At 43.7% G+C, this 21,963-nt stretch overlaps 1 protein-coding gene across 12 annotated transcripts in view; it reads left to right on the top strand.

The window, feature by feature from the left end:
• Positions 1–21,963, top strand: part of KTN1 (kinectin 1) — a 51,852-nt gene that overhangs the window by 15,199 nt on the left and 14,690 nt on the right. For 4 of the 12 annotated variants that reach the window (XM_066321549.1, XM_066321553.1, XM_066321555.1 and 1 more), the window contains exons 8-32: positions 288–420; positions 1,458–1,545; positions 1,859–2,025; positions 2,647–2,715; positions 4,515–4,552; positions 5,146–5,236; positions 5,468–5,536; positions 6,237–6,274; positions 6,393–6,483; positions 8,745–8,813; positions 9,880–9,914; positions 10,038–10,128; positions 11,472–11,540; positions 12,411–12,448; positions 13,084–13,174; positions 13,336–13,404; positions 14,919–14,956; positions 15,420–15,510; positions 15,614–15,691; positions 16,551–16,588; positions 17,285–17,372; positions 17,457–17,525; positions 17,891–17,928; positions 18,852–18,942; positions 20,877–20,963. In XM_066321549.1, the coding sequence (XP_066177646.1) occupies positions 288–420; positions 1,458–1,545; positions 1,859–2,025; positions 2,647–2,715; positions 4,515–4,552; positions 5,146–5,236; positions 5,468–5,536; positions 6,237–6,274; positions 6,393–6,483; positions 8,745–8,813; positions 9,880–9,914; positions 10,038–10,128; positions 11,472–11,540; positions 12,411–12,448; positions 13,084–13,174; positions 13,336–13,404; positions 14,919–14,956; positions 15,420–15,510; positions 15,614–15,691; positions 16,551–16,588; positions 17,285–17,372; positions 17,457–17,525; positions 17,891–17,928; positions 18,852–18,942; positions 20,877–20,963 (1,864 nt within the window). The remainder of the gene's footprint in view (positions 1–287; positions 421–1,457; positions 1,546–1,858; positions 2,026–2,646; positions 2,716–4,514; positions 4,553–5,145; positions 5,237–5,467; positions 5,537–6,236; positions 6,275–6,392; positions 6,484–8,744; positions 8,814–9,879; positions 9,915–10,037; positions 10,129–11,471; positions 11,541–12,410; positions 12,449–13,083; positions 13,175–13,335; positions 13,405–14,918; positions 14,957–15,419; positions 15,511–15,613; positions 15,692–16,550; positions 16,589–17,284; positions 17,373–17,456; positions 17,526–17,890; positions 17,929–18,851; positions 18,943–20,876; positions 20,964–21,963) is intronic. The other 8 variants (XM_066321554.1, XM_066321556.1, XM_066321552.1 and 5 more) reach the window with 4 other exon arrangements.

Here is a 21,963-nt window from a genome sequence, read left to right on the forward strand (position 1 = left end):
TCTTGCCAGGCAGCTTGCAGACCTCTTCAAGGAGCTGGTGCCTGTGGCTTGTTGCTGACCTTTTGTTCCTGACCCTGCCCTGTAACTACTGACTTGTGCTGATGACCGGGAGTGATGGTTTTGCTGCTGTGGCCCGGAGTACCTGACCCTCATCCCTCTCCTAGAATAAGATAGCTTTGGGAGGGGAGAAACGCCCCAAACCCACCCTGTGCAGCCCTTTGGTTGTAAATACAGAACTTGGTGTTGACATTTGAGTAGCAAACCCCTGTGGGAATGTTTGTTTCCAGGCAGTCGGCAGAGCTGAACAAGCTGCGCCAGGACTATGCGAGGCTGATGAACGAGCTGGGGGAGAAGAGCAGCAAACTGCAGCAAGAGGAGCTCCAGAAGAAGAATGCAGAGCAGGCAGTGGCTCAGCTGAAGGTGCCTGGGGTTTTCTGTGCCTGTCAGGTTGTGCTCAGGGTTTTATCTGAGCCAGGATGTGAGGCATGTGGGAATTGCTTTAGCTGCTTGTTTCAGATGGGCTCAGCCAGCCTTGGGGTTTGTTTAATGTTTTTATTCAGTCCACTGGGTTTTGAGTGATTACAGACCTCCCTGTGAAGTGAAACTTACCTTCCAGGTAAATATCTTTTCAACATCTCCAGTTAAGCTTTTTATTTTGCTTTCTGTGAGAGTACATTTCCAACAGGAGTTGATACTTCAGAGCCATTCATCCCAGATGGCATTGTCCTTGTGTGGTTTTTATTTGAAGCTACATGCTTTTGCTGAAATATGTGCTTAATTTTTAATACAAATATACTTTTTAAAGAGTTAAAATGTAAGTGGACAAGCTTCTGGATAAATCTCTTCCTGTTTCTTTGGAAGAAAGCATTTTGATTTTTTTTTTTTTTGAGAAGAGAGGGTGTTCTTCCTTGATTCTGGATGAACCTCTTTCTGTTTCTGCGAAAGAAAAAGTCTTTTTTTTTTTTTAAGAAGAGAAAGTATTTTCAGCTGAGAATGTCAACCCAGAACTCATGATTTCTTTAATATTTGCGATTAAATCTTACATGCCGGAAGTTCTCCCTGCCTTTTGCCCTGACAGGTGGAGAATTGGTATCTAGAGTTGAGATGTTTTAATTACTGAGTGCAGATTCATGTGATGCTTGCCTGGTCTGGCTTCTGGTGTTAATTCTGAACTGTCAGGGCAAAGATGCTACATTTTCATATTACAGAAACCATTCTGTTAAGAGCCTATTATGAAATCCTGTTCACAATTTGCCTTTCAAATTAATAGGCTAAACTAGTCTAGGAGGAGGATTACAGAGCACTCTGTCTCTCTGATGTGCCCTAATGGAAACAAGAAACAATTTCACTTCATTGCCATATGTTTTGGGAATAGCACTGAGGAGATGCACTCTGAATGCTTCAAAAAGAAATTAAAGGTTAGACATTTTTTCATCAACTCTTTCTTCAATGTGAAGGTCCAGCAGCAGGATGCAGAGAGAAGATGGGAAGAAATCCAGGCTTATCTCAGGAAAAGAACAGCAGAACATGAAGCTGCACAACAAGGCAAGTATCACAGAATTCCCAAATAATGTTTACTGCAGTGAGCTGGCTGTTCCATCTGTTAAAAAAAAAAAAAAAAAAAAAAAAAAAGGCATTATTGAGTAAGTGTCTTAAACATAAAGCTCAGGTGAAGTCAGCCCTGCTTCAGCACCCTTGGGGAAAGTGTTTTGGGATCCCAGGTAGTCTGAATGCTGATGGGGGAGCTGAACCTTGTTAGAGTGAGGCTCTGAATCAGCCTTCCTGTTTACAGTGAAATTTTTTTCCTCCAAAGTTAATGATTGACTTCTGAATTAAAATCCTGACATTTCTGCTACAGATGTGCAGAATAAGCTTGTGGCCAAAGACAATGAAATCCAGAGCTTGCACAGTAAACTTACTGATACAATGGTGTCAAAACAGCAGCTGGAGCAGAGGATGCTGCAGTTGTTGGAGGCTGAGCAAAAGAGAGCTACTGAGGAGGACTCCTTGCAAATGCAGGTGCAGGTAGTACTTCTCAAATGTTTTTTTAAGGGTTTGAGGTTCTTCCTTTCATTTTGTGTCTGTGGAAACACAGAAATATCCCTGAAATGCTGCTTTAGTAAAGCTTTCCCACTGAATAAAGGATGAAAAAAACCCCTGTTTATGAAGTGAGACTTTGTGTGTGGTGCTTTGAGGAGGTGTGGGGCCACCTCACACCTTGAGAAGCAGTTGGGGCAAATCAGGAAAAGGTGCTGACCCCATTTCCCAAGCTGTGAAATGATCCATGGTGTGGGGAACACCCTGAGAGAGCAGCCAGGAACCCCTGATGTTTGTGATCTCCCTGCTCCTGGCATCAGGTCGTGAGAGGCAGCAGCATGGACATAACTCTTGAGGGCTTTAGGGAAACCAAATGGATTATGATGGAGCAGGGAATATTTTTCCTTTATACAGAACAGGTTCTGGTGCTTCCACTCCCAACTGGTTGGTTGTAGTGGGGAGAAAAAAAACATAGCATCTTTTGTAAAGTGTCTGACATGTAAATGCTGAACTGTTCTTACTAACATAATCATGGCTAAAAGCTAATCCTAGCAAAAGTCGAGTAGCTGCAGATCTCAGCCTGCTTTTCTTTCTGTGCTCTCTTACAAGGAGCTGATAGAGCAGAATGATGCTTTGAATGCTCAGCTTCAGAAGTTTCATTCACAAATGGCAGCCCAGGTACAGCATGTTCTCAGACTTTCTTTTGTAGTCATGACTTGTGAACTTTCATTAAAAGTAAGACTTTTTGTAGCTGGGTATGAGATGTAGTGCTGAAAGCAGAGACTTGTTAGCATCCTCTTTTCTAATGTTCCTTCAACTATTTTAAAACCTTAAGCTTCTTTTTTTGGGGGGGCAAAATCCACTTATTTCCTCCCATAGTGGCTTTCATTTGTAACTAAAGGTTATAGTACCTTATTCAATGTTTGTGGTGTTTTTGGGGGTTTTTTTTTATTTTTTTATTTTTTTTTATTATTTTTTGGGGGTTTTTTTGGTTTTGTTTTTTTCTTTGTGTTTTTTTTTTTTTTTTCTCTGTAGCTTTGCATGTCTACAATTCTGTCTTTTGGTTCTTTTGGTCTTTCTGCAGTCCTCCTGTGAACCACTTGATTGTGCTTTTTCCCTTGTGGTAGCTCCTGTGTGTCAAGCTGTCTGTTCATTTTAGTGCTGATTTCTGTGCGGAAGCAAAAAAAACCCCAAACAAACAAAAAAACCACCAACATCCCCCCCTCCCCCCCCCCCCCCCAAAAAAAACCCACCAAAAAACCCCACCACACCAAAACCCCACCAAACCTGCACAATGCCTTTCTCAGTTATTTTAGTCTTTAAAATTTTGGTTTGATTAGTTTGTTGGAGGCATTATTTCTGTTGTAAACACTGTGTAAAGCCTCTGGATAACCGGGGTTGCCTCCATGTAGAGGAAGGTCACAGAAATCAGCTCAGAAAGGCTTTGGGGGCACAAGTGGAGGCTGTTCCTATGCAGTTGGGTGCTGCCTTTTAATCATAGATGTGCTTGATGGAATTTGATTAAATTCGACATCAGGCTGAAAATCTGGCTTTGCTTCAAGTGCTTTAACCCGTTGGGTAAGGAGAGTAGTGAGGGAAGAGCCACTCTAGATTCACAGCATCTTTGTGGTCTGCTCCCCTCATCCCTTTAAGGGCTTCAGAAATAAATTCCTAGGGAAATTTTACATTATAGCTCTGAGTCACATAGGGAAATTTTACTTTTTAGCTCTGAGTTATAAAGGGAGGATGTCAGAGATATGTGCTTTCCCCAGGTAGCCTCAATTTGCCATGAAAATTCAGGGATGTATTTTCCACCATGGCCAGTGGGTGTGAAAATAACACTTTGGAGAAGTGAGCTGGGGCTGTATCCTGCTCTGGATGTCAGGGGTGATGAAACTTTTAGTTATTAAGACGGACCGGAATTGTGAACATGGAAGTTCTGTCACAGTCTGCAGAGGTCCCTTGAGGCCTTCCAAACCTATGTGGTGGATCCCTCTTCCCCTGTTGTGTGTGACAGCCTAGGGACAGGCTTTTTCCAGAGGGGAAAAATGCCACTTACTGATTTTGTGGTGCTGTTTCTGTTCACAGCACAACTCTTGATGCACTGGGCAGGGTTTGTTTGTTTATTTATTTTATTTTATTTTAAATTTGAATTTGGTTTGGCAGCAGGATGTCCTATAAAGCACTTAGTTCCTGGGAGGGAAGTGCTGGTGAGCCCCATGGATTGTTTGGATCTAGTGAAGGGCAAATAAGAGAGGTCTTTTTTCCCTTCATGTTGCATCAGGCCAGAGGGGAAGGGACATTGGTATGTGCTGGTATTCCATCAATGCTCCTTAGCCAGGAAATAGTTGGAAGCAACCTGTGCCAGTTTAAAATAACCAGCCAAATGCTATTCCTGGCTCAGTGGAGATGAGGATTCTTTGACTTGCTTTACTTCCAGTTATTTGTTTTTATTTTTCTTTTCTTTCCTCCTGCAGACCTCGGCTTCAGTCCTGGCAGAAGAACTTCACAAAGTGTGAGCATCCATTTCCTCTGGGATTTGGGAGGTGTTGCTGCCTTTCAGTGCTGCCACATTCCCTCCCCTCATGTGCAGAGCGTTTGGGAGGGACTGGTGAAGGAAATGTCACTGCCTGTGCTTTTAACTTCTCATGAAATCAGCTTGGGAGCTGGGAAACCTCTTCCTACGGATTTCCCTTCCATGTCTGGCCTCAGTTTTGGGGTCTGTTGTGGCTCTGAGCTGCAGAGAAAGCAGCACCTCCTCTGTTGTTTATTCCTGCCTGTGTGCAGGGTCGGTGCAGCGTGCAGGAATGTGCGTGACCATGAGAGTTGTTGTCATTTGGGCTGTGGGGCTGTGCCAGGAGGTTTCTCCCTCTGGGAGATGGACTGGCAGTTGTGTTTCAGAGCTAGGGAATGTCTCATAAATTTTTTGGCAAGCAGACAGCATTTAAAATGGAAAAGCTTTTGTACCCAAAGTGTACAGTCAGCAGGATTTGGAGTAGGAGCTGGATTAAAGGGCCAAGGGTGTATTTTGGGTTTAGCCTGATGCTCCCTGCACCTCTTCCACCCACATCTTCTGTGCTGATCTGTCACTGTTTCCCTCTTGTGCAGGATTGCAGAGAAGGACAAACAGATAAAGCAGATGGAGGACTCATTAGGGAATGAACGTGCTAACTTAACCAGCAAGGAGGAAGAGCTCAAGGTATGATAAAAGCCTGTGCAAATGCCAGCTGACCCAGTATTTGTGTCTGGTAGCAGCTTTTTCAGCTACAGGTCTGCTCTTCTAGGCAAGGCCAATGGTAGATGCTGGGAAAGCTGTTGATAAGAGAACTTGAGGATTTTCCTTCAAAAAATCCCCTGAAATTTCACCCTGGAAAGTGAAAGACTATCTGTGTATGAACTGCAAATACATTTCTTTTTTACCTTCCTTCAGGTTATGCAGAATATGAACCTCTCCCTGAAATCAGAAGTACAGAAGTTACAGGCTCTGACAAATGAACAGGTAAAGTTTTCATTTTCCTCCCTTCCCAGTACCTATTCTGTCATAAATGCAAATGCAGATCTGTTGGCTTTAAGCAAGCTCTGCTTAAGCACATTAATGGTGTGAGGCTTCCGGATTGGGCTAATATCTGATTCCCTGAAGTTCTTAGAGCTGGAGTGAGGCCTAATTCTTCCCCTTCCTTCACCAGCAAAGTCTTGTACTTGACTATCCAAGTCACTGCAGCATTTTGCTTGGTTGGTTTAGATTTTTCAGGCACTCGGGGTGCAGGACACTTCACGGCTGTGAATGTGCAGGCCTGGCATTTGCATACAAGATTCATAAACATCCCCCCAAAAAAACCCCAAATCCCATGACTCCCCCTGTCTCACCACAGAGATGTTTTAGAGCCTAACAAAATGCTGTCCCTGTGTTGCTGCTTATGTGGCCTGTTCATTACAGAAGTGGAAATGAAATGTTTAATTAAGAGATAATCCCAGTTGTCAAAGGAATCTCTTGGAGATGGTCTTGCCTTTGTATAATTGCATGCTTGTAGATTGGTGTTGTAAAAGTACATGAAGGCAAGCTTACCCCTTTCACTCTTGATTTCAGTCATGTGCTGGGAGGCCAAATGACTTGTTCTAGCTTTTTAATATTGTGGAATGAAAGGTTGATTGAGTCATGTGATGTATCCTAAGTCTGTGTTAATCCTCTTTATATCTAGGCTGCTGCTGCACATGAGCTGGAAAGGATGCAGAAAAGGTAAATAGCTCTGGGATTTGATAAACAATGTTTTATCAGTCGTTTATGTTCTTTTCAGTGATGCTTTTTGTAAGACTTGGATGGGGAAATGTGTTTTAACTGTTCTGTTTTGTCTCAGCATTCATGTAAAAGATGACAAAATAAGAACTCTTGAAGATCAGCTTCGAGAAGAACTCACTCAGATTTCAAACACAAAAGAAGAATTCAAGGTAAGATACAGAACAGGTGTTTGTGCTTGTTTTCAGTAAGTTTTCCAGTCTCCAGAGGTTGTGGAGCAACTGTAGAATAGTGAAATAAAACTGACCTTTGAGTGCTAAGGAAAATTTCAGTACTGTGCTTGTAAGGCAGGAGCAATGTGGGATGTCACAGTAGTAGCAGCAGACTGTGCAGCACAGTGAGAGGTGGGATAACACAAGTTAAGTGCTCTGTCTGCAGTTGTGGAGAGAGGGCTTTGAATTCTGCAAGAGGGGGTTGTACAGTAAAAACTGTTGTGATTTCCCTGCATTCCACCTGCAAATGTGCCTTTCAAGGCCTTGGTGCTGTTTTTTGGAGCCTTTGTTTGCCTGGATTATTATGCCAAGCCTCTGTTTTCTGTCAGACAGATGTAAAAATGCTTATTTTAACTCTGCCTCTTTCCATGATTTCTCAAAATGCTGCAGCTAAACTGCTGAAGCTTTTGTTCTGCCATCTGGGGTCTGCACAGCAAAGCTGCTGCTTGTTTCGGGGTGGTGTGTGCAGAGACAGCAGCTTAATTCCTCCTTGCCCTCTGCCACCTTGGCCTTTTTCTTCTGAACTTGGGCTGTTAGAAAGAGCCCTGCTTCCCAAGAGAGGTGCTGACTCCATCCCTTTAACTCCTTTAAAGCCTGTGGTGGGTGCTGCTGCTCCTCTGATGTTTCTGGTGTGAGGTCAGTCCCACTGTCACCTGGGTGAGTTTGCTAGTGAGGAACAGAGCGAGTGGGCAGTGGCAGAGGCAGGATGCTTTTGTAGGAGAAGCCTCTAGAGTCTCCTGGAGCTCTTTGAAGCAGGTAGTAAACTTGATTCTTGTATTAGAGTGACACTTTCAAAGAGGTTTTGATGAGTGTCCCTTGCCAAGGCTCTGTAGTTTCTTTAAGCTGTCAGAGGAGAAGAGGGAAGAAGTTTGTTCAATTAATGAAGTAGGAAACAAAGTACAATTTCAGTTCATTTTTTTGAATAAAGCTGATGGCTGAATCTTCAGTGAGGTGTGTGCTGGGTCACAGGTGCATAAACAATGTGGGAAGGGGAGTGGGAAGAGGTGGCTATCTGGGGTAAGTGGGCAGGTCTCAAGTTAGTGACACTCTCAGGGCTTTCAGTGTGGTGGAACATTATACAATAGTAGGTGAGGTGAAAATGAGTATGAGAAGGAAGATGAGCATCCTTTTAGTGTGATGGTTTCTGTAGTAACTGTTACCCAGGAAAAAGGCCTTACAAGTGTTGTGAATGGTTATGTGCTGTAATCAATTCAGTGCTAAGTAATGGCAAAAATCACCTGCAGGCAGTTCCAGCAGTTCTTGGGAAGTGAATAGAGAAATGAATGCAGATCATCATCATGGTGATGGTGCAGAAATCCACGGTGTGCTCTCAGCATGAATACTGCGTGCACTGCTCTCCTCTATTTGATCCCAAACAGAAACCAGACCAGTGCTGTCTAAATGGTTTCACCTAAGGAAATGCTGTTTTTTTCCCAGGCACATGAAAGAGGAAAAAGCCAGGTTCAAAAGAGTGCAATGCATCTAATCCTCACTTTTGCTATCCCTTCCTGCTTCTGTTTTCCCTGTAATGTTTTGGGGCTGCATCACAGAGCACACACAGGTCCTGCTTTTCACTTTTGTAAAGCACCAAGCAAGTCTTGAAAAACACAAAAAGCGATAACAGAAGAGGATTTTAAAATACTGTCTGTTAAGAGCTACTGTGACCATTGTATGGTGGAGAGGCTAAGTCTGTTTGTCCTTCCCAGCCTTCAGTGGGACCAAGTGTGGGAGCTGTGCTAACCTCTGTGCTGCTGGACTGCCAATTCCTTGCTGTGCATTGAGGCAGCTGAAGGGAGCTCAAAGAGGGGGTCTTGGACCATTTGCTTGACCAGATGAGTGTTTTGTAAGAGGCAGTTATCAAATCTTGACACGATGCTGATGCTGCTTTAGGAAGAAAATGCGTTTTTTTTTTTTTTTTTTTTTTTTTCTTTCTGAGCTGCTCACATTTGGTACTCTCTGATTCTCTGCCAGGGAATAAAGATGGTAACAGCTGAATTTCTCATGGGAACATAAGGACAATACTTTTGTTCTTAATACAGAAAAGCAAGACAGAGATGGAAAGGACTCTTTGTAGTCCTGTAGCTTCCAAAGAACTCCCTGTAATGACTTCTGTGCTATTTAATTGCCTCTTTGCCATTATGGAAAAGCTGTATTTAGGCTCTGCAGTTCTGAACTGATAAAGTGGCTCAATTTTCTTCCAGGTTCTGAAGGATCAAAACACCACTCTGCAGGCTGAAGTTCAGAAGCTTCAGACTCTCCTGTCTGAGCAGGTACAGCCAATGTTTGCTGAGCTTTTATCAAATATCTCCAGTGCGCATTTAATTTCTTCAGTATTTTTTGTTAACCCAGCTGTAGGCTGAGCTGGTTGATGTCAAAACCTGATGCTTTTTTAGGTGCCTTCTCTTCCATGGTGGGTCAAGTGAGGCAGTTGTGACTATCTTGTAGACCTAGTCAAGAGTGTCTGAATGAAATCTGGATTTATTTTTTTTTTCCACTCTTGAAGACTCATATAGCTTAAAACAAGCAAGAACTTATTTCTGCAACCACTCTAACCCTTGGAAATAGAAAACTCCTTACATTGTGATGTCTTTTGCCTCCTGTTCTGTATTTTTGCCCATGGCTCACCTGCTGCAGCCAGATGGGTGCTCACAGGATGCTGCAGGTTCAAAGCTGTTGTGTTGTTGAACTCCATCTCCTTTGGGATGTTCTCTGAGGGAGCCTGTGTGAACATCCCTGACTTTGCACCATTGTGAAATGAGAGAACTTCCTGAAACACTGGGAGAAGACTGACAGGACAGGGAACTTTCCCTGTACTCCTGCTAGTCAGGAGCTCCCTGTCTGGAACTGCTCCCTTTCCTCTGGTTGAGGACCAGATTTGCAGCCCTGGCTCTGGCTGATCTGGTGTCCTCATGTCTGAAAGACTGCAGGTGATTTTTCTTGGAAGCTGGTTAATGTTTCCCATCTGGTGTCTCTCTCACAATGTGGTGGTGTTGAGAAATCATAAGCGTTCTGCTGAGTGAGCCTCAGGTGGAGCTTGTGGTTCTGATAAAAACTTAAAAAGGCAGATTCTTCAGGTACTGAGCTGGCTGCAAGTTCATCAGTGTAAAACCATCAAGGCTTTGGGCTGGATCTGTTTCTCCCTTGAAACATTGACTTCTTTCCAACATCAGTTTTAGGCATGTATGCCATGAGGACTTTCTTCCCCTGCTTTGTTTTCCTTTCTGTATTAGTGTTGTAACCAAGCTTCTGATTAAGTTGGTGTTTTCCAGTTGTTTTTTAAATCCCAAACCATTATTCATCCAATTAATGAGGGCCCAATTTTTTTCTTCTTTATAGACAAACAAAGACTTGATAGAGCAGATGGAAAAAAGGTAAGAAACTTTGTCTTGAATCAGAGGCCAAAATAGAGATTTTGGTGGCAGGAAGGTTACTGTTGATAGCTAAACTGCCTTCAAAGTTAAACTCCATTTTTTCTTAATTTTTACTTTTTTCAGCATGAGAGAGAGGGATGATAAAATCAAGACAGTTGAAGAGCTGCTGGAGGCAGGACTCATCCAGGTGGCTACTAAAGAGGAGGAGCTGAAGGTAAAATCCCTCCTATTATCTTTTGATGGGGAAATAAAGATTAGGTGCTCTTGTGCAAAGTGAATGTTGGAGTGCTCATAGTTCAGTCTGAGTTCCTTCTGAATAGGAAAAGCACCTTGTGGAGATGAGGTGAAAAACTTTTTTGTAAGATGGACTAAGCATGGGCATCAGTGGGGTAGAATAAGTGCTTCTCTCAGCTTAGTCTTGGGCAGATTTTGCTAGGATGCCCTTTGGAATAATGAGAATATATTTCTAGAGCTGTAGATTTGGTTTAATCTCCACCAAATCTCCCTTTAGGAAAGGGTGTTTTGTAAAAACTTGGTATTATAAGACCTCCTGGGGTTTTTTTTGCTTAGCTGATAATCAGAAGGGTTAAGTGGTTTATAAACTAGCGACATTTCTGGAATGATGATAAATTTATTTCCTTCCTATTTATTTATAAAGAAGGTAGTGATGAGAAGCCTGGAGAGCCAGTGCAGAAATCCCTGTCTGTTTTGAGCTGGCTCTTGCTGGAAAGCTGTGTCCACCTGGGCCTAGCCCAAGACAATGTTCCCTTTCTTAAGTTGCCCAAATTCCAAAGGCATTGCTGACACCCCTGTCCTGGGGAGGGGTTGTAAACCCTGAGGTTACTGAGCAGCCAAAGCTGTGAGCACATCATAGACTCCTTAAGGCTGAAAAGGCCTCTGAGATCCAGTCCAGCCATTCCCTAGCACTGCCAAACCCATCACTAAACCACATCTCCAAATGGCTTTTCAATCCCTTCAGGGATGCTGGTGTTTTGCAAGTTATTTGTTTGAAATAATATTTTACAATTTTTAAATAATGCTGAGAGTGATGTTTATGTGTTTTTTATTCTTGAAGCACCTTTCTGTACAAAGGTAGCTTTGAATTCTTGTATATTTTTGTTGTTATTATTGAACTCCAGAGTAGGATCTAGACTGTTAAAGGCCATGGTGTTATATAACTTTTATTTGTATTCTCAAATTTGTGAGAAGCCTGTCAGTGGGAAAATCCCAATATTATGTAAATACATGCAAAGAAATGGGCTGTCCAGAAGATGGAGTGTAACACAATTGGTAACATTTGTTTTTCTGACCTCACAGCTCAGTTAGAGTGCTTGCTGTAGCTGGGCTCTAATTTCCTATAAATTGGTGTCCACTCCAAGTTATCCATGGTGAATAATTACTCTGCTGAATACTTTGGCTCCAACAGCTGCAGAGGGGGGTCTCTTTCAGACTTTCAAAGTCTTTCACTTATTCTAAAAGAAATAACTTTTCTGTCAAGCTTAATACTTTTTTCCCTCACAAATGAGGCTTTCATTATCTGTGTGTCTGCTTTCAAAGACCCTGCGAACAGAGAATTCATCTCTGAGAAAAGAACTTCAAAGCCTGCAAATTCAGCAATCGGAGCAGGTAGTACTTTTCATCTAAAACTTTTATTACACCTAAACTAAATCTGAAATAATATTGCTGTGGTTGCAAAACTCAAGGGAAAGAAGGTGTAGATGCCTTTGAAGCCTGTTGGCAAAGCATCCTGTTTGCTTTCAGCGTTGGTCTGGGAGCTGATGCTTCTGTCAAATATTTCCATTGCAGAAGTGTCAGAAGCAGGGCAGATGTACACGATGCAGTCAGTGCTGGCTGGGGGTTGGTTTGAGTTTGTCGTGCTCTGAAAGGGATGTGGATCTCCTTTTCCGAAAGCCTGGAGCAGCAGGCATGGCTGGCAGGCAACTTGTACTGCCTCAGCTTCATTGTGAATGTTGGAGCTTCCCAGTGTCAATCCACACTCTGCAGGTGTCACTTCTCCCCCTTCTCCTTGTGTCTGATCAGTGACACTGTCACAGTGTTGTCACTTGTGATGTGCTGATCAGGAAGTGCCTTTCCTTGACATCCAGCTCTGCTTGGACACCTCAGGAGGGCAATTAGTTTCTAGAAAATCATTTATGGAAGAGGGGAGGCACAATCACCCTGAAGAGATGTACAGTAGTGTCAGCATTAAAGGGTACCTGATGAAATGCTGCTCCTGAACCTTACCCTCTCCTGGTAAAGATAGTGTGGGTTTGCTTTTGTTTTCCTGGAACTTGCAGCAAGCTTAGTATTACTGGTTTGCCAGGAGCTGCAGACTGACAGCTAATTTTCTCAGGAGCAGCCAGATAAATAAAATCATTAGGCTGCTACATAGTTCATCCAGTGCCAGGGAGCTCCAGCTCTGTCCTCACCCCTCAACATTCACAGATTGTTTTGCTCTGTTCTGTTTTTCCTAAGATGAAGCTCTGTTTTTAACAGGTTTCCTTCCAGTCACTGGTGGAGGAACTGCAGAAAGTGTAAGTTCCTGCACATATTTCATTTGTTTGTTGATTATCTGTGTCTTTATTCCACGACTACAAGTGTATTGCTTCCCTGAAATGATTGGCTTTTAACTGGGTGAAGTGTATGTGCGGCAGGAAGCATTTTCATTTTTGAAACGTCATGCCAGATCAATACCTGCTGAAAATCCAGTTGCTTCTCTGCTAAGCAGTTAATTTCATAAACCTGCCTTTGACTAGCTGAGGAATTGCTCTGATTTGTCAGATAATCATTTTTGTTCAGTAGGCACTTTAAAAGGAGTGGGATTGTCCCCTGAGTGTGTGTTTTAAGTTGATAAATACTTTGCTGGAATGTTCAGTGAATGCTGATTTTAAGTGTGTGTCATTTCGGGCACTCTTGATATCTTAATTTGCATTTTTTTGACTGTGATAGTATTGTTTTAGCATGTGAACTACTATTTATGTAAAACAAGTTGGTTCTGCAGTAGTCCCGGTCTTATTCTTCCTGTTTGTTCCTCCTGCCTTGTCCCACTGTGGATCCCTGAGGCTGGTGATGGGATGTGTGATGTAATAGCAGAACCAAATTTTGTGTATTTGCTTGAGTAGCACGTTTTTATTCAGCCAGCTAATGTTGTTTATCTGCTCTTCTTAAGAATCCACGAGAAGGATGGAAAAATAAAATCAGTGGAAGAACTGCTACAAGCTGAAATCCTCAAAGTAGCAAGCAAGGAGAAGACTGTTCAGGTATCTCTGTGCAAGCCCTGCCTTCCTTTCTGTGTTGATGCCACGACCACATTTGTTTGTTACTGCCTGGCATTCTACAGTGATCAATTTGTAGCATCCATTTTTTTGTGGTGTTTTTGTGTTTCCATTGTCCAACCCTGTCTTGTTTTGTCATTGAAAAGGCTTTGACACAGGAAATAGAGGCTCTGAAAGAAGAAGTAGGAAATTCCCAGCTTGAGATGGAGAAACAGGTAAAATACTTTAGTGCCAGCAGTGTGAACCAGCCTTGCCTTGGATGTGCTGCTCACTTGTTTCTGTTCTGGTGTGTTCTTTTTCACTGGTGAATGTCATTGGGCAAGGAACTTTTTGATGCTGGAGCTACAGTGTTCTTGGCTGTAAAGCCATGGAAATGTGGGATAACTAGTGCTGTCCTTCAGAAACCACACACCTCTGGAAGCCTGAGCTTTTTGGACTATTAATATGAAATTGGGCAAGAATTGCTGTAGCTTAATGCATTGCAACATTAGCTCTGCCTGGGCACACCGTCCCTGCAGTAAACATGAAACCCTGGGACATCCTTGGGGGCTGGCAACTTGGAAATTTCAAGTGTTGAAGTTACTGCTCCTGTTGTTGGCCTTTCTGTATTGCTGGAGCAATACTACAGGCTCAGATAGTATCTGGTTTCCAGGTAAACCCAAGAGTGTTTTTTTCCCAGTGCCCAAGAAGAGTTCAGTCTTGGCACAGTGAGTTTTCCTTTAGCTGTCAGGAATGCAGGGATGGAGGAGTAAGGACTTTTTTGGCATGATTGCTGTCTGGCATCCCACGTTTCCTTAGGGAGGCCATTCTGCAGGCAGCTTAATCCATCGTGCTGTCAGGAAGTTTGCTTGTTTGTGTGGGTTGTGTTTTTGGTCTGCACTCTTTTCAGCCCCTTTTAGCTACATTGCGACATGTCACCCCCTTCTCGGTTTCAAGAGTTCTGTCCTTTTTAGGCAAAGCTTCACAGAATGTGTTTCCGTCTTGGGCTTTTCCTCCAAAGCAAATTTCCAGGAGCTGAGGGAGTTATTTGTGTGTATTTCCTTCCCTGGAACTGTCAGAGCCCAGAAAAAAAGAAGCAGTTTAGATTTGCTGTTTCTGGAATGCTCTGTGAGGCATTCTTTCTCCAAAGGTGATGTATCTGTGCACCTTTTGGTCTCCTGAAAGCAGAAGAGAGATTTTTGGGAACATTTGAAACTCCTGCCATGTTGTGGTAGAGGATTGACAAATAACCACTGTCAGGCTTTCACACAGCATTCAAAAGTAACATTCCCACTAAATCTTATGTCTTCAATCCATATTCAAGCCTTAGAATGGGAATCTAAGGGAGTGCTGACTTTTCAGAGAGCTCCCAAAAAGCCCTTCCTTATGCAAAGGTCTCAATGGCTAGGGATGATCTCTGTGGTTGGAGCTGTAGTTGCCAGTGAGATGATGGTCACAGCCATTCTCTGCTTATTCCTCTGTGTCTCCTGTGGGCCTGCTTGTTGTTCCCATTTGCACTGTTTCCTTTGCTGCTCTGGAAGTCACAGTTTAAATGTGGGGAATGTCAATAGCTGGAGACACTTGGTGCCTTGTAATTTAAAAAAAAAGTGCATTTGTGCTCCTTGCAATAAACGGTGCCTATTTTGATAAAGTGTGATAGCTTTTCCCTGTGTTTCTTCATAGAGCAATTGTTAGCATTTATGTGCCTTTTCCCTGTGCATTGAACTGAAGTGCTGATTATTTTCTCTAGGTGACGATAACATCACAAGTCAAAGAGCTTCAGACGCTGTAAGTGCAGTTGTTAGATCTGCCCTGGGCACCCCTTACTGACCCCTTAAATCCAAGTCAGGATGGAGGGATGTACACAAGGCATAGTTTAAAACCTGCTTTGGTAATACCTGAGCTGTAGGGGTGGGGTGGGGTGGGGATTGGTCAGTCCCTTGTATCCCCAGGTGGGGAGGGGCAAGGAAGTATTTTTGGATGAGGAGAGCACACATTTGTGAAACCCCTGCAGTGTGTCAGCACAGAGTTTGCTTTCACCTAATGAGCAGTGCCATTGATCAAGGGCATCTCCTGCTAACCCAAGCTGAAGTGGAAGTGTTCACACATTGATTTTTAGTAGGTGAATTGTGCTTGTACCTTTGATCACAGATGCTGTTTTTGTTAGGTGCTGCAAAGCATGGGATGTTTTATTTTCAGATGGATGAAAGAGCAGGGGGTTTATGCTATGTGTCTATGTTCAATGGCACAGGTTGAAGGGGAAGGAAAAACAGGTGAAAACCATGGAGGCCTTACTGGAAGAGAAGGAGAAAGAGATTGTTAAGAAAGGAGAATGTGTGCAGGTAAGTTACTTTAATATTCTGAAGGGAAACAAGTTCTGTTGCAGCATTTCTGGCTGGGAAAAATAAATTCACACTTCTAACCTTGCTTTTTATCTATCCGAAGGGTCAGAAGGATACAATTGCCCAATTAACCAGTAAAGTTCAGGAGCTGGAGCAACAGAACCTGCAACAGCACCAACAGGTACAACCTGCAGAGTGGATGTAGTTTGGGAATGCTGCTTGCTTGAACAGGAAGCTGTTTGTTCTCCTCTGCCTTGCACAGAGGATTTGCATTGGCTTCAACTTAGAGATGTTTTAAATCCTACTTGACAAAGCTGTTTATAATGCAGAGAGCCCACTAGTTCAGCTGTGTTCATCCAAAACAGGTTTGACATGGACAGCAAGTTCTGGGAGGTTTTAACTGGGGTGATACTGTGCATAAAGAGGAGCTTTGGTGGTCTGAAAGCCTTGGAGCTCACAGACAGTCCCGGCTGTGTCCCAGCCACCTCCTTGCCGGGCTGAAGTAGCATCTCTGCAGGGCTCTGGTCATGCAGGAACTTTGGCTATAACTGAATGTAGCAGCATCTCTTGAAGTGGTCAGGCTGTGCTGTGATTCCTTCCTGCCTTGCCCTGGGGCTGGAATATCTTGGCTTTTGATTTCCTGCACTGGACTTGAGAGCAGACAACTGGACAACCTCGAAGCCAGGTGTTACTTAATAGAAGAATTTTTCCGATGAGGTGGTATTCTGGCTCAGTTTGGGGTTTTGTTGATGGTAAAAGGAAGAGACTGAGTTGAACTTTTGTTTTGGGTGGCTGTCTAGACACAGGCATTTGTCCCAGGGGGAAGATGGAATGGAGAGCAATTGGCTGGTGTGAAGCTTGGGATGCTTGGTGTAAGCTCTGTTTCTGAAATCCATTATGTGTTTAGCTATTCTTGGAGCAATGCCTGATGCAAATTCCCTGGTATTTCTTTGGCGAGTGTCTTGCCCCTTCTCGTGCAAAGAGCTGCTGTTAATTTGAAAACCATGCCATCAAAATGAGACCAGGAATTACTTTTTCAGGTACCTGCTGCATCCCAAGTCCAGGATGTGGAGAACCTGTGAGTATGCAGAGTACAGTTCCTCAAGTGCCTGCTGGGAATATGCACTGAGTTTATCTTCAGTTGGAATGTTTGATTTGGTGGCAGGAATTTCATGGGCTTTGCTAAAATAAGCTGTTAGTGCCGGCAGCTGCTGCCATGCCTGGCGTCTCTGCCCTGAGCTGTGCTGCTCCCACACTGGGAATGTGCACCCAGGGCTCTATTAACCAGTGGAACTGCTGCTGCTTCTCGTGTCTAGTGCTAATTTCTCCTTCTGTTCAGCATGTTTAAGGGTTGCAGTGCCTGTGGCTTCAGTTGGTAGCAGCAGTGAACAGATCTGGTTTGTGCCGTTTTCAGGCTGAGATGCAATAGCCAATTCTCCAGCTCCTGTTTGATGGAGAAATGCTGCCAGGCTTTTCCTCCGTTTTGACTCTGTTTTGTCTGGCTGCCCCAAGTCAGAGGAAGGTTGTGTGAGGCTGCCAGAAAGGGCTCTGTCTTCAAAGCAGCTCCTATGATGTGCTGCTCTCCCAGCAGAGCTCCGGTACAGCTGGTGTGTGGCACCTGAAGCAGCCTCAACATACAAAATGTATTTAACTTCTGCTGCACGAACTCTCACAGTTTGAGTGTCTGTCCCTTTTTAGCATAAATTCTTTAACGTCTTTTTTTTTTTTTTCTTACTTTAACCCTTTCTCCTTAATTTCTAAACCATCTTTGCAGGTTGAAAGGGGAAGAACAACTGAAGAAGTTGAAAGCTATGGTGGAAGAAAAAGAGAGAGAAATTGCAAATCAAGTAAAACAGTTACAGGTAAAGTTTTGATAGAAACACCTTGTGTTGAGTGTGTATCTCTATTTATACATGAGTATATATTGCCTTTTTTTCTCTCTACAGGATGTGCAAAAAGAAAATGAATCTTTCAAAGCTCAAATACAAGAATTGAAGCAGGAGAACTGCAAACAGGTACAGATTCCAACTGCAGTGTTACTGAGTGAAGTCAAAAGTGAGTGGTGGTAGCTTGCATGGATGACATGGAAAACCAGGACTTGTACTGCCCATGGAAATCCAGGGGCACCTTTGGGGTTGGGTTGCACTGCGCCAGCTTTTCTAGCTGTTGCATTATCTGTTCCTGCTTTCTTTTATCATGTGGATTTGCAGCCTTGTGCTCTTTCTTCTGCCTGCTGTGTTCCTGGCCAGAGGAGGCTGCACAGGATTCCTTCAAAGGCCCAGAGTGCAGCTTTCTGCTGTTGCAGCAGTGCCTGGTTAACAAGGCAGATCCTGGTCTTTGCTGCTGCTCTGCTCCTAACACATCTCTGATCTCTTTGTAGGCATCTCTGGCTGTCCAAAGTGAAGAACTTCTGCAAGTGTGAGTACTGCCAGGAGCTGAATGGATTAGAGAATTGATTGAGTTCACTTAATTGCTCAGGAAATTTAGAAATAAATGCCAAATGTACAATATCAGAGTATGTGAATTGGCCAGTTTAAAAAAAAATTAAATTACTGTCTAATAAAAGTTGAGCATGGGAGATTTTGCTCACACTGCTAATCCTCAGGTGTAATCTCCTGCAGACAGACAGTGCTGGCAATATGTTGTGCCCACCAGAGAAGCAAGCCTTGATTGATGTTATTTTGAATGCATGCCAGCTCAGCTGTATGGCTGAAGATTTAAATGTTGGTGTTTCAAGCAGAAGTGACAGGCTTTTTTTCTTGGAACTTCAGCTTAGCAGAGGGTTGTTTGTATTATAAAATCATCTGGAAATCTCTTCCAGGGAAAATCTCGGGTAAAAGTGTATTATAATGGAGGCTGAAGCACATTAAGTAACTATATGGAAGCTAATGCTATATTGTGCAAAGCAAATTGCCACTGTCATACATTTTTGGCTTGCTGAATTATTTGTCTTTCAAGTTAAATGACTTACAAATTGTGGATTAGGTGAGTGAAAGGGAACTGCTCTCCTCCAGCAGGCAGTGCCTGTTCTGTGGTGTTGTACTGGCGTGGGCTGGCTGACTCTACCCTCAGCTAATGTGTTGCCTTCCCATGGCCTTGATAAATGTGTGCAGATGCCTGTAGTAGGCAAACAACAGCTTTACAATGGCTTTACTCAGGCAGAGTGGCTCAGGGAGCAGTGGGAAGCAGGCAATGCTGCCAAGTCAGTGAAAACAGCTTTTCAGAGAGAGCGTGGTGCTGGAAGGGGAAGGCAGCTTAGTGTGTGGGAAAGGGTGTCAGTGCTTCACTGGAAATTTCTTCAATGTCTTCTGACTTGTTTGTGGTTCCCTTTGTTCATTCAGGGTTGCAGGCAAGGAGAAGGAGATCGCCAGTCTCCAGAATGAGCTTGCCTCCCAGAGAAATGCTTTTGAGCAGCAGAGGAAAAAGAACAACGTAAGGAAATTCTTCCTGCACCACCCCAGAAACGTCCCCCCTCCCCAAAACAACCAAAGCTGTGTTCCCAGCACTCCCTGAGGCCTGGGGCATTTTACAGAGAGCATTTCTGACAGCTGTCTGCTGTATTGTGCCCCTGGGCACTCCTTTCCTCTTGGGAGTGACTCAGCACACCTAACCTCACTGCTCAGAGTTGTCAGCTCCTGGACAACTTGTTGGTTGGATGAGACTTGCTAGGGGACACATCCCACAGCAAGTTCTTGGATTTGGATTCAAACCTGGTTAGCCCTGTTCAGAAACATGTCCTTTGCCAAGGGGAGGGAGGCTGGGAGGAGGAAGGGTGCTGTGCTCTGGCAGAGTTCTGGTCCTTGTGTGTGGATGTGGGGGCAGGGATTACCTTCAGGGTGCTCAGATGTGGCTCTTCCCACTCCTAAGAGTGACTAATCCTGATCTTCCAGAGGAAGTGAAGAACTAAGCCTCACAACAGCTGCTGATGGTGCAATCTAGGTTGTTTATAGATAGAATTAAAGATTGTATCTTCCATCACAGAGCTGTGGAGTTACTTCCTTGTAATGTGTTACCTGTACAGGGCAGGGGAGTGTTATCTTTTAAGTTATAGGGAAGAAAAGTTGAAGTACAGAGTGTTTATCTCGCCTCTCTCCTTGATACCCTGTAAAATCCAATGAATACCAGGCAATAAGCTTTATTTCTTAATAGTCAGACAATCTAAGGAAAATGCACAAGGAAAATATTGAGAACTTTAGAGCAAGGAGTGCTGTTTAAGAGCTGAAATAAAGTAGAGAGGAAGAGGTTGAGTAGTCTCAGGAGACAGAGGAGCTGGAAAGGTAGAACAGAAGGTCTGTTTCCTGCAGATTCTCAAGGTCTGAATACCGTTTGTGCTGCAGGCAGAAATCTGGCTGCTGCTAAAGGCAGACGAGACCTGTAGGTCCCAGCTTTTTCTCAGTTTTATCCAATGTTGTGTTTATATCCTATGAACAGCCCTTCGGATTGTGGGCAAATAGAAGTGGTAAAGTAAAACTAGTGGAGGTGCTTGCTGGGCTTATGATGAATTTAAAATGCAACCTTTCCAAAACAGCCCTTTGCTAAAGGAGATTTGCTCTGAGGGTTAGAAAAAATTAAATCCCAAGCACTGTAATCTCCTCACTGCAAGGCCCCACCATCCTTCCTAGAGAAGAGCTGTGAGGCTGCTCTTAGCAGAGTTCTCAGCCTCTCACTGAGTTGTGTTGACATCTTGTGGAATACATGTTTGATGACCTTGCCAAGAAAGACACAGGAGCACGGCACCGTGACCTTCCCAGGTGGATCTGGGATGTGCTCACCCCTGCTGAAATCCCAGAGCCTCCCAGGAGGGCTGATGAACACCAAACCGGTTGTCTGTGGGTGCAGTGGAGAGAGCTGCAAACCCTGAGCTGTGTGTTCCCAAAATCTGCAGCAGGTTTGGGCTGAGTGAGAGCTGGTTGTGGGATTGGGGCGTAAATGTGCACACCTCCATGTCTCCTGGGTCCATGCTGGGTTCTGCACTGCGACATTCCTAACACTCTGTTGTGTAATCTGTGGTTTGGTGTCTGTGTTCCTCACTACTTTTGAAAACTTCCCTCTTTCTTCTTACAAGTGCAGTCAAAGTGTGGGGTCGCTGTAGTGATAATGCTCTGCAGTAACACTTGCATCAGTTTTGGACACGGGAGCAGGTTGGGCAGAAATTGGCATTTTTTCCCCCCTACTTTTCATTCAGGCTCTTCGAACATCACACTTGTTTCTGCTAGTGTATGTCATAGTCCCCAGCAAAATCACCCTGCAGTAACCAGCATTTAAATGCAAATGGTGGAATGTAATGCGAAATATTTCTCTGAAGTAAAAGCGAAAACAGTTTGAGTATTGGCTGAACTGAAATCATTCTTTCTAAAAATGATTAGGACCTTCGGGAGAAAAACTGGGAAGCAATGGAAGCATTGGCATCAACTGAAAAATTGCTGCAGGACAAAGTGAACAAGACTGCCAAGGTTGTAATGTTGACTGCTAGAAATGATGCGTTAAGCTAGAAGCAGATCTGCAGCTGGTTTTTTAAGTGAAATGGAGACATTTAACTTTTACTGCAGTTTAAATATAATCTCTTCTGAGTGATCATTCATATACTTTCACCTATGCTTCTTCCTGTTGTCTTTAGGTTGTTTGGTGGTGTTTTTGGTGGTTGTTTTTTTGTTTGTTTGTTTTTTTAATGGTTAGTTTGTGGGCATGCTGACTTTTGATTTCTGTTTGCATAATTGTTAGAGCTGTTGTGAATTGTTTCTGATTTGTGGGGAGCTCCAGATTAAAAGCTGTGCTAGTGAGCAGCCTACTTTCTTCTACTGGGCTTTGGCTGTGCTTGAACAAATCTGTTGGATCTAGAAAGAACCAGGACTAAATTATTATTATTATTTAAAAGCCTGGGAGCTTCTCAGAAAAATGGTGTGATCACAGCTGTGAATTGCCTCCTTGAAGGCATGTGAAGCTTGACAGGGATTATTGGACCAATGTTCAAAATGATATGGGGGTGTGAATTGCCCTGAAAGGAGCTTGTGTTTGCTGTGGGCTTGATTCAGTGTTCATTGCCACTGTCCTGAACTCAAAAAAACCCCAAAAACCAAAGCATCCAGCTGAGTCTAAGAGCACCAGGCAGGCAGGCAGGAGCAGAGGAGCTCTGGTTTGGGGTTGTGTGTCTGTCTCCACTCTGCTCTGGCCCTGCTAAAGCTTGCCCGCTTTCTCTTGCAGCTGGAAAACTTCAGCAAAAAGAGCCTTTTGCCACTTCATGATGGCTCCCACATTGCTGCCAACTAATGCACTTAGCACAGCCTCACCACCTACTGAACCTGCTCATGCCACCAATCCCTTGCAGCAGAGGAACTCTGAGCAGCCAGGCAGTAGCACTGATGTCAAAGGGAAAAACAATCCCAAATAGCAGTGAGGGATTTGGGCTGAAAGCTGCCCCTTCTGTGCAGTGTTTCAGGCTTTCTACATTTAAGT

This window comes from Sylvia atricapilla, chromosome 6, assembly GCF_009819655.1.
Source record: "Sylvia atricapilla isolate bSylAtr1 chromosome 6, bSylAtr1.pri, whole genome shotgun sequence".
In the NCBI taxonomy this organism is placed as follows: Eukaryota; Metazoa; Chordata; class Aves; order Passeriformes; family Sylviidae; genus Sylvia; species Sylvia atricapilla.